Source organism: Aethalodelphis obliquidens, unplaced genomic scaffold (genome assembly GCF_003676395.1).
Source record: "Aethalodelphis obliquidens isolate GAN/ISIS:26980383/991018 unplaced genomic scaffold, ASM367639v1 scaffold34, whole genome shotgun sequence".
In the NCBI taxonomy this organism is placed as follows: Eukaryota; Metazoa; Chordata; class Mammalia; order Artiodactyla; family Delphinidae; genus Aethalodelphis; species Aethalodelphis obliquidens.
Genome location: NW_020837978.1, coordinates 12,340,657 through 12,354,248, shown reverse-complemented (window position 1 = coordinate 12,354,248; position 13,592 = coordinate 12,340,657). Strand labels below are relative to the sequence as shown.

The window sequence follows — 13,592 nt, the reverse complement described above, 5'->3', positions numbered from 1 at the left end:
GGAAAATGCCGATAAACATGACAGACTTTTTAAGAGATATGCATTCTTAAAAGGTCAGAGATGTTACAATTCCTGTTATATAGTATTTTGTATAAGGGCATTTATTTGTGTGGATTATGTTTTGTGTTTGTAAGTTTCTCAAAGAAAAGGCTAAGAATCTGTTGAAAATAGTTGGTTATATTGGGCAATGGTCTAGTCTCAACCTTACAAATTACCTGTATCTATCATAGTTTGATTTTCTTCTGGAAATTCTTATAAATTTGCTAGATCTATGACAATAAACATGAGCCTGAACTGCAGCCTCACCTGTTCAAGGTGGCACTGCAGAGCTCCTTGGCACACAGCTCTTCATAGCTGTACTTGGCTGTGTTCTGGTTATAGTCGCCAAACTTGGTCTGGGCCAGGAGGGCACTGAGTTCCACTGCTTGCTCTGGTGAACACTGGAGGTGGCCTGCCAGGAGGGCCTCCTTGATATGCAAGAAAAAGATATGCCTGCAAAGCAATGTGAGAGTGAGGTTATGCTGAGGGACTAACTTGGTATCGGACCCAACCGCTTAGCAACTTCATAATCCCATTTAAGTAAGGAAAAGAGAGCAAGGAAGAAAGCTACCTTAAAAATGCTTACAGTTACAGACCCTTTTTTATCATGAGTAGTAAGGCAAAATAAGTCTAAGGATTAAGTTTCTCTGAAACAAAAAGTCTTAACCCAAACAAAACAAGTCTAACTATGACAAGTTCAGTAACATTCAAGTTACAAAATGTAAAATAATTATATACATGTTTCTGCATTACACTATTTAAAAGAAATGATCTTAATCAGAAAAACTTTATCTTGACGTGTAATTATTATCTTACAAGCCTCACCTTTATTCAAATGACCCTCAAATCTCTAGTTTTTTTTGATGCGCAGGCTCAGCGGCCATGGCTCACGGGGCCAGACGCTCCGCGGCATGTGGGATCTTCCCGGACCGGGGCACGAACCCGTGTCCCCTGCATCAGCAGGCGGACTCTCAACCACTGCGCCACCAGGGAAGCCCCAAATCTCTAGTTTTAACCCCAACTTCTCTCCTAAGGATCATATTCAAATATCCAAGTGCTAACAGGCTTCTCCACTGGATGGTCTTCAGTATCCCAATTTCACCTTCTTCAAAGCCAAACTTTCTCCCCAAACCCACTTTTTCTCCCAGTGGAAACCAGAGACTGATTTGTTATTTTTACCACAGACTCACTTTTGACTCTTCATCTTCCTCTGTCTCTGAAAACTCTTTAAATCCAGTTCCGTTTTTCCCATTTTTACCTCCTCTATCCTACTTGTAGCTCTCAACTGTCAGAGAATTTACAATATCCTCTAAGCTGATCTCTCTTCTAGACTCTGTGAATCCACCTTCCAAGTTGCTTGCTTCTGATATAAACTTGCCATTTCTCCACTCAGAATCCTTCAAGAGATCCCCATTGTTTGCCGAGGAAGCACACTGTCAGCATGAACCCAGGGTTCTCCGCATCTGGCCCCAGATTTCCAGCCACATCTCCTGTCATTCCCTCTAGCCACTACGTCCCAGGAAAGGGACAATTCCTCCTTCTGGAAAAACCAAGTACATTCACGCCCCCACGTCTCTGGTCTTGCTGTTCCCTCTGTCCTGAAGGCCACTCCTCCTGTCCCCTCATTTGGATACCCTTTTGTCTATATCACATGCAAACTATCTATTCCTCTATTATATTTGACATGTTCTAACTTCTAGTATTTAGCTGCACCTGAGCTGACTTCATAAGTGCCTCTAACATCAGAGAGTTCTATAAATGTACGTAAAACTACACGTGGTCTGCAACTAGTTTATATTCCCATCCTGGTTCCATTCCATCTGAGCCTGTCCTAATTGTATACAACACTGTATTCTACATTTACCGAAAGGTATGTGAGAATTAGAAATCCTGGAAAACTTCAGATATTGTTGGCTGCCAATCCGTGTTGCCGAAGATTCTGAACAGAGTATCTAAACTGTCATAGGCACACTGGCCTGGATTATGAAATCTGTCTCTGGCAAATGTATAACCTTCCTTGGATGACTCAATACAGTCTCTCAAACATGCTGCAATGCCATACTATTCCTTCTGTTAACAAATGAATTATGATCATCATTGTAAAGCTCTGAACAGGGTTCCTAAATTCCTCCCCTTCAGCTGGATACCCTTATTCCAGTCCTCGAGATGCTTTTATTTATATGCTAGCCTTGTGTCGGACATCCAGGTAGAAGGGATAACGTGAACAATGCAAAAAAAGGAGGCAAGGGAACTTGAGGCTAGAAATACAAGGAGGGGCTCTGTTGAGAGTCTCAAAACTTCAGGCTGACAAGAGCCATTTAATCCTCCTTTAAGACATGTTTAAATTCAACATTTTGTGCCTTCTATAATGATAAAGAAATGTTTAAAATTATCAGACTCTGCCAAACACTGCAGTTTTTTCTTTATTCAAAGCCCCCTATGAAGAAATCACAGTGAAGAATGCATAATAGCACTGGAAGAAGATAAGCATGGTTTTTATTAACCCAAACATCTGCTTGTCTTTAAAGTATTTCTGACATACTGCTAAACTGAGAAGGGGGTCCTTACTGGGGCAAAGAAATAACTACAAAAATAACTTGTTTTAAAATAGCTATCTGAGGACTGAGGTCTAGCCGTCCCTTAAAATCTTGGTGTTACAACACTGCTTCAGCCCTCAGAAAGCTTTTTAGAGGACTGTTCGGTAAACGTCATCTTGATTAAGGTACCTCTGTCTCTGCATTCATCAGTGGACACGTTAGTAGGGAACAAAAACTTAAATATATACTTCCATTAAAGAAGAAAGTATGTGCTGAAAGATTTTAAGGGTATCACCCAAACTAAGTTTTCTGAATTTAATTACTGCTTATGTGAAAATGTCTTTTAACTTATTTCCTAAGTATTAAGTTAGAGACTAGTTTAGCCTGCAAAAGAAGAGTTTCAAAATTGATCCAATTTCCTTTTCCAAACTATCCAGGACCGACTTCTGGACAGACAGCTGTCAAAATCAAAGGCAAAGCAGCAGCAGTAACAAAATGTTAACAGGTGGTCAGCAGCCTGAGAGTAATGTGATCCTTCCTCGGTCTGGGAGTCAGAATTTTCCAAAAGGAGGTGGGGGACAAGAGCCTTTTCAACATACTCCACATTCTCGGCTGCACTGCGGTCGATACCCTGTGAGTACAAAAATCCTCCTCCTTATCATTTACAGAAACTTTCTGGTAAGGCCCTTCCTGCATTTTGCCATTTCATGGCTATCAAGCAACCTTTTCATTTCAAGTCAACAAATCTGCCACGCATCGCCACTGTGCCAAGCCCTATGCCGAGGTCCCAGGGTGAATATATCTGATCGCTCCTGTTTCGATGGAAGGTACAGCCTTTTGGTGTCAAGGAATGTATCCTATCAAAATAACTCTGGCTACAAACTGGCTCTTGGGTGATAAGTTTATGCTCTCCAGGAGAAGAGCACGTGCAGCAGTGACAGCAAAGGTCACGCGGTGGCAGGCCATCTGCAGACTCTATTTAATGTGCTCTTTCGAAGAGGGAGAATGGCAGGGCATGCAGAAACATTTCCACACGGAATCCAGTGATGGCTCAATAATTAGGGGTGGTTTTCAGTCAAGTATTTTCTCCTATTATTTTCTCTCCAACCATCTGGCCTGTAACTGTCTGGCTCGTGGATTCCCGCCCCCCCCACCGCACCTCCCATTTCGTAAAGTGGTTAAAAGTTACCAATAATATCAAAATGAGCAGATGTGGTCAAAGAAGTCAGGCCTGCAGTGAATTTTTTTTTTTTTTTAACTAAAGATCAAAAGTGGTTGGCCTATCTAATTCAATTTAGGCTACATGTTAGAATCATAAGCAGAAAGAAAGCCTTTGGAAAAAATGATTTCTTTGTCTTAAGCAAATGTCTATGAATATGTCCTAACAGACATAAGCTCATTTTCTAAACATTGTTCTGGTTGCACCTTGAAATTCATGACTCTTCAAGCTTTACCCAGTTACTAAGAAAACGGATACACTTTCAATATATGGATGGGGTTTGGAGCCCCAAAGTGAAACGTTCTAGCTAACTCATGTCTGCATTTAATGAATTCACACTTGCTGCAGCATTAGGGAAGACTTAAAAAAAAGGGGGGGAGGGATAAATATAAGGATATGTCATATTTTAATTTTAAAAAGAGTCACATATCCTTAATATATTTTTGTTTCAGAGTATGTACTTCAGATTTCCTCTATGTTTAAAATGAACTCCTTTCCATAGCTTTATGGAATAAAGTTAGGTCATTTATCTTTTGAGAACTGTAATCAGAGCACTCTCCTCTAAACCCTGGCTTGTCTCATAAAGAAATCATCTAATAATCAAAGCAGAACTCTCTGCAAACCAATCGGGAGTTGTCGATCTGCTCATCACAGTTACTCTCAATTACTGCCCTCCAGTTATCTTCCCAGTTACATAATTTTGAAGAGCTTTTCATGACACAAATATAAAACAACTATCTCCACATTTACTATTAAACTCAAAATTAAGTAACTAACCTAAGACATCGCGAAAATGGCTAAGTAGCTATTTTTAAAAAGTCTCCAGTCCTAATAACTGAAGTGAATTTCTCCCCAAGAGACTGACTGAACTTGGCCCTCCGTTGTAATGGCTGGTTTGTCCCTCACAGAGCGAGACACCCACTGAGATCACCCATATGCCCGTCTCAGTCCAATGAGTCATTAAACCACAAGCTCGAACTGCCAAGTTATATTTAAAAATTATCAAGTCACAACAGAATTGCTATAGGTTTGTTTTGTATCTTAAATTCCAGTGAAACAAAAATCAGTTCAAGATAGATCACAGGCCTAAATGTAAAAGCTACAACTGTAACCCTTTTAGAACAAAACACGGGAGAGTGTCTTCACGACTTGGAGGTAGGTTCCCCTCAGGATGCAGTCAGCAAAAACCGTAAAAGAAAAAAGTGGATAAGTGAGACTTCACCAAGGTTAAAAACTTCTACTCATCAAAAGGCATCAAAAACACAGGCAAACCACAGGAAAAAAAAAATACACTTATAAAACACATATCTGACAAAGGACTAGTATATATAAAGAATTTGTGCAGCTCAAAAATAAAGACAACAACTCAATAAAAAAGGGCCAGTGACTTGAATAGATACTTCGCAAAAGATGTACAAAAGGCCAATAAGCACATGAAAGTGTTATTAATCAACAGAGATGCAGAAATTAAAACCACAATGTGCTACCACTATAAACCCACCTGAAACCTGGCAGGGATGCAGACGCACTGGTCCCCTGTACATTGTTGACAGGAGTACAGAATGGTACAATCGCTTAGGGAAAAGATGTGGCAGTTACTTATAAGCTAAACAATTACCTCCTCTAGGACCCAGCTCTTCCATTCTCATTTACTCAAGAGAAATGAAAACACACGTCTACAAAAGACTTGTGCTTGAACGCTCAGAGCGGCTTTATTCACGACAGCTGGAAAACAGGTATTCATCACAGGAGTATGCATAAACAAACAGCAGCACGTTCCTACAGTGGAATACTATCCAGCAATAAACAGGAACGAGCCGCTGATGTATACAATAAGATGATGGGTCTCGAAAAATTTATGATGAACAAAAGGAACCAGAGACAAAAGAGTACATACTGTGCGATTCCACTGACATGAAGTAGAACAGGCATCACTAAACTATGCTGGAAAAACATACAACCTGGTTGTGGGGTGGCGGTAGGGAAGGGGGGGGTGGGAACGACTGCAGAGAGGCATGAGAGAACTTTCTGGAGTGATGGTTCATACTTGATAAGGGTTTTGTTTAAACAGGTACATCCATTTGCCAAAACTCATTAAGTGGTATATTAGGATTTAGGCATTTCATCATATATAAATTTTGTATCAATCAAAAGAAAAAAAAGAACTGTAGGCAAATACTGAGTTCTAGTTAGTGATACACATACTGAAGTATTTAGGGAGATGTGTACTCACACACAACTTATTTTGAAAAGCATGAAAAAATAGACTGATGGATGGATAGAGGGATCAATAAATGGATAAATATGTGATAAAGCAAGTATATTAAACTGTTAATAGTAGAATCTAGGTATTGGGTGTTCACTGTAAAAATTTTCAACTTATCCATACATTTGAAATTTTTCATAGTAAGAGGTTGAGAAAATAACAACAGTAAAAATCCCTAGGGTCAAGGTTCAGAATTCAAATGAAGAGCCACACCTAAAATGAACCATCACATCTACCACACTTCATGGAAGGCTTACAATTGACAAACCTGTCAGAGCCAATAATTACCAAGTCAGGTCTCTATTCAGGTTTAAGGAAATCCTTCTCAAAGCCCAAAATGCAAAATGGGAATCACCGATAAATTTGCTTTCTCCTCGGCTCCAAGGCAGTTAAAAGATAAGGAGGGTACAGGTGAGGGAAATTCCTAAGTTCAAAAGTAGTTACAACTCACAGCAGAAAAACACTTGGAAGCATAAAAATCTGGACTTCTAAAAAATATGATTACTCACAGTAGATAGCTGTCCCTAGGCAAACAACAGTCCGGGCAATCTTGTAGTTTAAGAGCATTAACTACAATCTCTTTCTCAACAATTTAGATTAGTGTGGAGGGCTATCAGGTCCAGAAGAGGTCTGGGATCGGGCTGTGGTGGTACACGACTCAGAGAATAAATAAACCTGGAACCTGACCCCACTGGTCACCCTGAATCTGCCCTTTGTGCCATTTAAATATTCAAATTTTATTTATAATGACATTCAAAATGAACAGTTCATTTTGGTTACATAAAAATCAATTTCTCAATGTTCTCTGATATTTCATACACATATATAAGTATCAGAAATTCAAAAAGAGACTGAAGGGGCCCAGGCGGGCAGTCTGTGGCTAAAATAACCATATACCACCACAAACATCCCGTACTCTGAACAGAAAGAAAAACTTAAAAGATAAATAAGAATTCAGAAATGTAATTAATACTTTCTTTGGAAATAATATACACGTCTGTCTTTACCATTTTTTACTTTCCTGGAGCCTGTGTTGTATTTGGGCATACCAAAAAAAAAAAAAACAGTGTCATTCCACTCTTAGGCATGTAGTTGATATGAAGAGCATAATACTCCTGCAATGCATCCTATGGAATTTACCCATCCTGAATCACACAAAGGTAAATTCTGTAATCAACCTTTACCATCGTGACAATGTGTTTTGTTTTAAATTTATTTATTTTATTTATTTTACTTTTGGCTGCGTTGGGTCTTCGTTGCTGCGCGCCGGCTTTTCTCTAGTTGCAGTGAGCGAGTGCTACTCTTCTCTGCGATGCGTGGGCTTCTCATTGCGTGATGATGTTTTATAAGACTTCAAATGTGATTACAGGCACTGGCTAGGGTCAATGTGATTCAGCTGTGTACTGATTTGAGATTGTCACCCCCACCTGCCTATAGTTTGCATGTGGCATTTGCTTTGTGGGTTTCAGTGATGCCATCTTCCTTCGATTTTCACTTGTCTAAGTAATATTTGTTGAGAGACAGGGAAAAATTGAGTTTAATAAGTAGTCAGGACCTACAAATTGGGTGAAATTAGATAAAGTGAGCCTGTGGCTTGAAAACTATCTGAACTTCATAAAAGGTCCAGGAGCGTGGTAGTTCATTCTAGATAAGAACAACCACAATGAACAAACGCCTTGGAATGAGGTAGAGGGGGCGAAGGAAGGAAGCAAGCAAACAAAAGAATGCCAAGCACTGAGCAAATTCTTAACTGAGAAAAATCACTACAAAACATTTTTTAGTGGTGAGAATTCTTTTAGACATTCTCAAACTTTTCAAGTTAGAAGCAAACTGGCAAACATTTCAATACCTATAAGAAAATTTATATTATCACAGTATCAGTTAACCCTATTTTTTTTTATTTCCAAGTTCTTAATTCATTGATTCAACAAATATTTACACACCAAGCACTGGCTAGATTCTGGGTATACAAGGTTGATCAGCTCCTTGCTTAATGGAATTTTAGATTATTAGAGTGGCTGACAATAAGCAAATTGTCACATAAGTAAATGGAGTGTTACACACTCATTAAATGCTATAAAGGAAAGCTACACGATGTCTTGGGAGAGTTTAGTCTCCTGAGCACGCCTGGAGAAGGCTTCCCCAGGGAGTGATGAGTGAGCTGGGGTCTGAAGCCAAACGCATCACTGCTTGCGACTTTTAAGATCCTAATGAGATGCAATGTTCAGGATTATAGCATTTCCATGAACATGTAGTTCAGCACTCACGGAGCCCCTGTATTGGGATTGGTTTCTGGGATAGAGGATTCAGGTGTTGGTAAGTCTTAACCAAGCAGGGTGCCTCTAGCAAAGAACACAGAGCTCTGCTAAAACGTGGCAGTCAAGGAGAAACAGAAAGATTTTACTGGGAATGGATGGTATAATTACCATCCCTGAAGATGAAGCATATAATTCTCTAATCTCTGGTTTTGAAAATGTTGACAAAATCTGGTCTGAATTGCTGTGAATAACCGAAAGCCTCTGAAAGGTAATAATTTCAAAGATGATTATGATTTCAGATTTACTTCTGGAATATATTAATTTCACTTTTCGTTTTAATCCATAGCATGGCAAACATCTGCTGAAAACACCTGCTGTCGCCAATCTCTGAAAGGTGCCAGCTGAGTCTAAACAAAACTCTCTGGTTACTTTCCAGAATCCCCCATTCCAGAGCAAACATAATTATCCAGGTAAAGAATCAAATCTAAAATCAGGCCACATCAGAGGCCAGACTAACTCTATCTACCAATCTAAGCAGACATTGGATATATTTTTTCCTCTCTTCAGAGAAATGTATTTAGAAAAAGCATTAGGAAAATAATATGGAGAGGAAGCAGAAGCCAAGAAAAAAAAAGTCTACTGCTAGAAGGGATTTAAAGAATCTCTTTCAGGGTTTTCAGTTGGGCTCAAGTCTTGGAAGGCTGTACATGCTGGAGGCAGACTGCTGAGCTGGACCCAGAACGCAGGGGCTTCTGCCTTGCCCCTAGAGCTCTGCTCTTACAGACGGGCCTTCCTGCCTGTCATTCTCACAGCAGCTTCCCTAATCTAATGCAAACTAATATATTAACTGGCCCCCAGTCAGGCCAGCTACTGCGAGCAGGCTGCTTTAATTGTCCACAGAGACAACTTGGCTAGGATATTTCAGCACATTTAATAAACTGTCCAGACACTTTCTGAGTATTAAATGGAAATGACTGATGACTTGACCTCATGACTTGATGAAGAGCTGGGAAAATATCACCTCTCATAACTGGACTGGCAAAGCTGAGCTTACTCACCATGTAAACAGATCGATTTTATTTTCATGGCATTTTATATGAATATTTTACAACAAATGATTAAATATCAAAAAAGTTTATCAACCAGCTTTATCTTGATAACATAATATTAGGGAAAATAAGTATTTCTGTTCCGTAGTATCATGCACATAAACACAATGCTAATTGTAACTACATTCGACGCAGCACGACTACTGATCCTAATGAAAAGGTACAATGCTAATTACAACGCACTTTATCTAGTTATTAAAGCAGAATGCTATATAAAGTTTAGGTGGCATTTTCTTAAAATTCTGTATTTATTTCAGACAACCCAACAAAAACAAGTAAAATACACCAATATTTTAAAAGTCAAAATCACATGAATTTTTCAGTATAATTTCAAAAGGAATGAAAATCAATTAAAATTACCTAGTCTAACTAGGTATGTGCAATGTTTGAGTGCTATTAGACATGAATCTCGAGTCAAAGTCAATTGAGTCAATAAAGTAGGAAATTTGATTCCAATTCTAATTCATAAAATATCTCTATTTCTTGCATGAATAGAATGGAGCTGATAATAGTTATTCACTCTATTACAAGAAAGCACAGGTAAAGACTAGTAGCAAATTGTAAAATCTGTAAGCATTTATAATACAGATGTACGTATTATATTATGACTGCAGCCACTGGGTTTTTTTTAAGATTATTTGATCTGGACCATTTTTTAAAAGTCTTTATTGAAGTTTTTACAATATTGCTTCTGTTTTATGTTTTGGTTTTTTGGCCACGAGGCATGTGGGATCTCAGCTCCCCAACCAGGGATCAAACCCGCACCCCCTGCATTGGAAGGCGAAGTCTTAACCACTGGACCGCCAGGGAAGTCCCTCAGTCATTGTTTAAATGATGTATTTGGTCCTCCAAGTTTCTGCAGGTTTAAAAAATAAACCTGTGTCATCAAAATAGATTTGAATCTGGAGGCCCTGTAATAATTGCAAAATAATGATAAAGCTACACAATGAAAATTCCAAGGTGTTTTATATATATATTATTTTCTCTTACTCAACTGCAAGTTATCACACTGAAGTGCAAAGTGGAAGCATTCACAAATCCGCTTTAATTTAAAATAAAAAAATAAAAAACCCAACCTATCCTGATTCATATAGACAGCTAAAACATCCTTAAATATGAAATCACTTGAATATTTTGCAACATATTTTCAGGAGCACTAAGAATTCAATATACTAGCTTCCCTCAGATACAAAATTGAACACTTCTCTCACCATTTAAAGCTCCATAAAAAGGCAAAGGAGAGATTTCAAATTCAAATAAATAGTGTTTCAAAATATGTGTCTATACGTCCTCTGGTAAACAACCAAAAAAATGACATGTTAAAAACTCTTAAAGGATATGGCTCACTCATTACTCATAATTCTCACACTCACATTTTTTATGTGCATGGCAAATTTCCAATCCAAAGGATTATGAAAAACATTAGAACTAAGATCCAAAGTTTACCATGTTTAAAAGTAGTCATTTTCCTTTTTCTTTTTTTTTTACATGGCACTATAAGATTTAGGTCTCCTGCATTTCAGCAGTAAATATTAAACACCAGTTTCCTAGCTTGGCTCATCCTTGAGAAAAGTATTACAGCCAGTCCAGGGGAGAATCCATTTTCTGTTTGAAAAAGGAAACCACATGCTCCAATTGTCTACCACTAGTGGTGGCTTTCTAGAAGAGATAAATTTAACAATCTGAACCCAACAATCATGTATAAACTATCTGTGGGGTAGTGTTAGATTACTACTGGCCTTAAAAGAGTTTTCTGACTAAGTTTTCAAGAAACTGAAAAACTTTTAAAATTCGGACAGAGCTCTTTGCTACACACTGTAACTTGACACTAGGCTGAAGAAGTTGACCAAGTTTAAGTAACCCAAGAGGAACTGTTTCCTGCTTTCTGTTAGAGCAGTCTGCAATGACCTGTAGTAACACTGCTGAGACAGAGGTTACTATCGGGCAGTAGATGCCACTATCAGGAAGTCAGTTAGGTCTTTTTTCTTTCTTTCTTTCTTTCTTTAATTTTTTTGCGTTGTGGCACTGATCTCAAGTGTTTGTAAGAATTCAACCTTACTCTCCCATTGTCTATAAAAATAAGAAAAACACCAGAAGAGGTGGAAAATGTACCCCAGGCCAACTATGCAGCTCTCTTTTCACCTCAACAAAAGACCTGTGCTATGGAAAACTTCTAAGTTATAACCAACTCACTCTGTATCAAAACAAATTTGCCTATGAACATCTCTGGGAAGGTGCAGTGGCCCTTCCTAAATGGAATCAGAGGTCTATTTGACATTGGTTTATTTTAGCGTCACTTTACCTAGTCTGCTCCTGTAAGATGAGATGAGGCTCCACGAAGAACTTGACTCTCAGTTTAAGCCGGTAAGGGGCTAGCCCATCCATCTGCTGGGAGATCCGATTTCTCAGATTTAGCCATAAACTTTCACCTTTGCTACCCGTAAACTGCAGTCCAAAATAATCAACTTCTATAATTCCCAATCGTCTGCACACCTAAAACAAAAATGAATGCAGTGTGGATGAGCAAGCGGTCCATGTGGTCAAAGCAAACCCAAAGGCTCCATCTGAGTCTAAGATTCCTGCCTATTCTTTTTTTTTTAAAAAAATAACAAAGTTCAACAACGGTGTTACAATTCCTGTTGTCAGCTAAAACAACAGAGTTCTAAGGCTCCAGTGACGCGAAACCACTAGATGTAGTATAGAGGCACAAAAGGAGTTCTCAAAATGTAGCCTTCCAGAAAAGCTGAGGACGGGAATCCACGGGGTATTTTCCTTTTTATTCCAATCACTGGAATTCCCTCCACTAGCACAATCTGCACAGCTGATCTGGCAGCTTATTATCTGGACAATTTTAACCATCTGGACTCCAAAAAAGCAAACACATTGAGGAAACACGCCACAAGTGTCAGCTAAGCTTTGCAGGAGGTTTTCCAAACATCTCAGGTCGAGGGGTTTGGAGGGCACAGCGTTTCACTTGAGATCAAATTTTCTGCCACACCACTATGCACTGTTTGGAACCGTTCCTCCTCACTCCTAAGGAAACGCGTGCTTAAAGACAACCGAGGAGTCCACGACCCAAACCTACCGTCCTCTCGTCCCCCGCGAATCGGGAGATGCAAGGAGGTGCATAAGAAATGCTTCTCCATTTGAGAAGCATCAAGAGACAAGGGCACTGCTTGTCTCTGCCGAGCAACCCGAGGGACCTGCGACCGCCTCCAGCCACCTCAACCCGGGACGCAGGTGGCGCTGCCAGGCCCCGCGGGGACCCGACAGGAGGCATCATTCACACACCTGAGGCAGGTGTGTTGGGCCTCCTTCTTCCGGGAAAGTCCCGGGCTGGGGGGCAGGGGGGCAGGCCCGCCACGCGTCCCCCGCGCCCTCCACCCCCACCCCACCACGCGCCCCCGGCACGCCACGAAGGGGCCGTGCGCCCCACGGCCTCGTGGAGGAGGGGGCGCAGGCCGGGCGCCTGGGGCGCACTAACCCCGCCGCCGCCGCTGCGCCGCCGGACCCCGGCAAGCGGCGAGTCCCGGCGCCACAGCGAGGCCCCTCGGCCTCGGGGAACCGGCCTGGACCCCGCGCCTGGCCCCTGGTCCTCACCTGGTTGAGGCAGTCCTCGCCGTTGGCTTTCGCCTCCACCTCCACCTCCATCAGCACCGCGTCCGGCCTCGTCACATAGCACAGCATGGCTGGGGCCGCCGCTGCCGCCACAGCCGCCTCGTCTTTGCTGTGCGCGGGGTTCAGACCCAGTTCCGGGCTCGGCGAGGCTGGCCCTCGGGAGGCTGAAGCCCTGCAGACCACTGCCCTGCAACCCGCAGCCGCCGCGCCCCCCCCCCCCCCCCCCCCCCCGCCCGCCCCCCCGCCGGCCCCCCCGGGCCCGCGACGTCGCCGCACTCCAGCAGCCCGACTGCCTGCGTCGCAGCGGGGACTTCTCTGATATAGCGGCCCCGCCCCCTTCGGCTGTGGCCCCCGCCAATCACGGAGGCCCCGCCCCTCCGCCGCCGCCCGACCAGCCAATAGCAGCGGCCGTTCGGCCGCCGCCCGACCTCCCAGAGCCGGCTGAGTTCCCCCGGCCGCCGGGGAGGTGGTAGCTCGCGGGGGCTGAGCGCTGCGCAAGGAGGGAGGCCCCGGAACGCACTTGCTACCTCTGCTCGCTGGGAGACG

At 41.7% G+C, this 13,592-nt stretch overlaps 1 protein-coding gene across 3 annotated transcripts in view; it reads right to left on the bottom strand.

The window, feature by feature from the left end:
* MYLIP (myosin regulatory light chain interacting protein) overlaps window positions 1-13,332 on the bottom strand; it is a 168,900-nt gene extending 155,568 nt beyond the window's left edge. For 2 of the 3 annotated variants that reach the window (XM_027128436.1, XM_027128437.1), the window contains exons 1-3: window positions 13,029-13,297; window positions 11,731-11,921; window positions 307-492 (exon numbers count right to left, since the gene is read on the bottom strand). In XM_027128436.1, the coding sequence (XP_026984237.1) occupies window positions 307-492; window positions 11,731-11,921; window positions 13,029-13,115 (464 nt within the window). In that variant the 5' untranslated portion in view covers window positions 13,116-13,297. Of the gene's footprint in view, window positions 1-306; window positions 493-11,730; window positions 11,922-13,028 lie in introns of all 3 variants that reach the window. The other variant, XM_027128438.1, reaches the window with a different exon arrangement.
* Window positions 13,333-13,592: the final 260 nt, after the last annotated feature.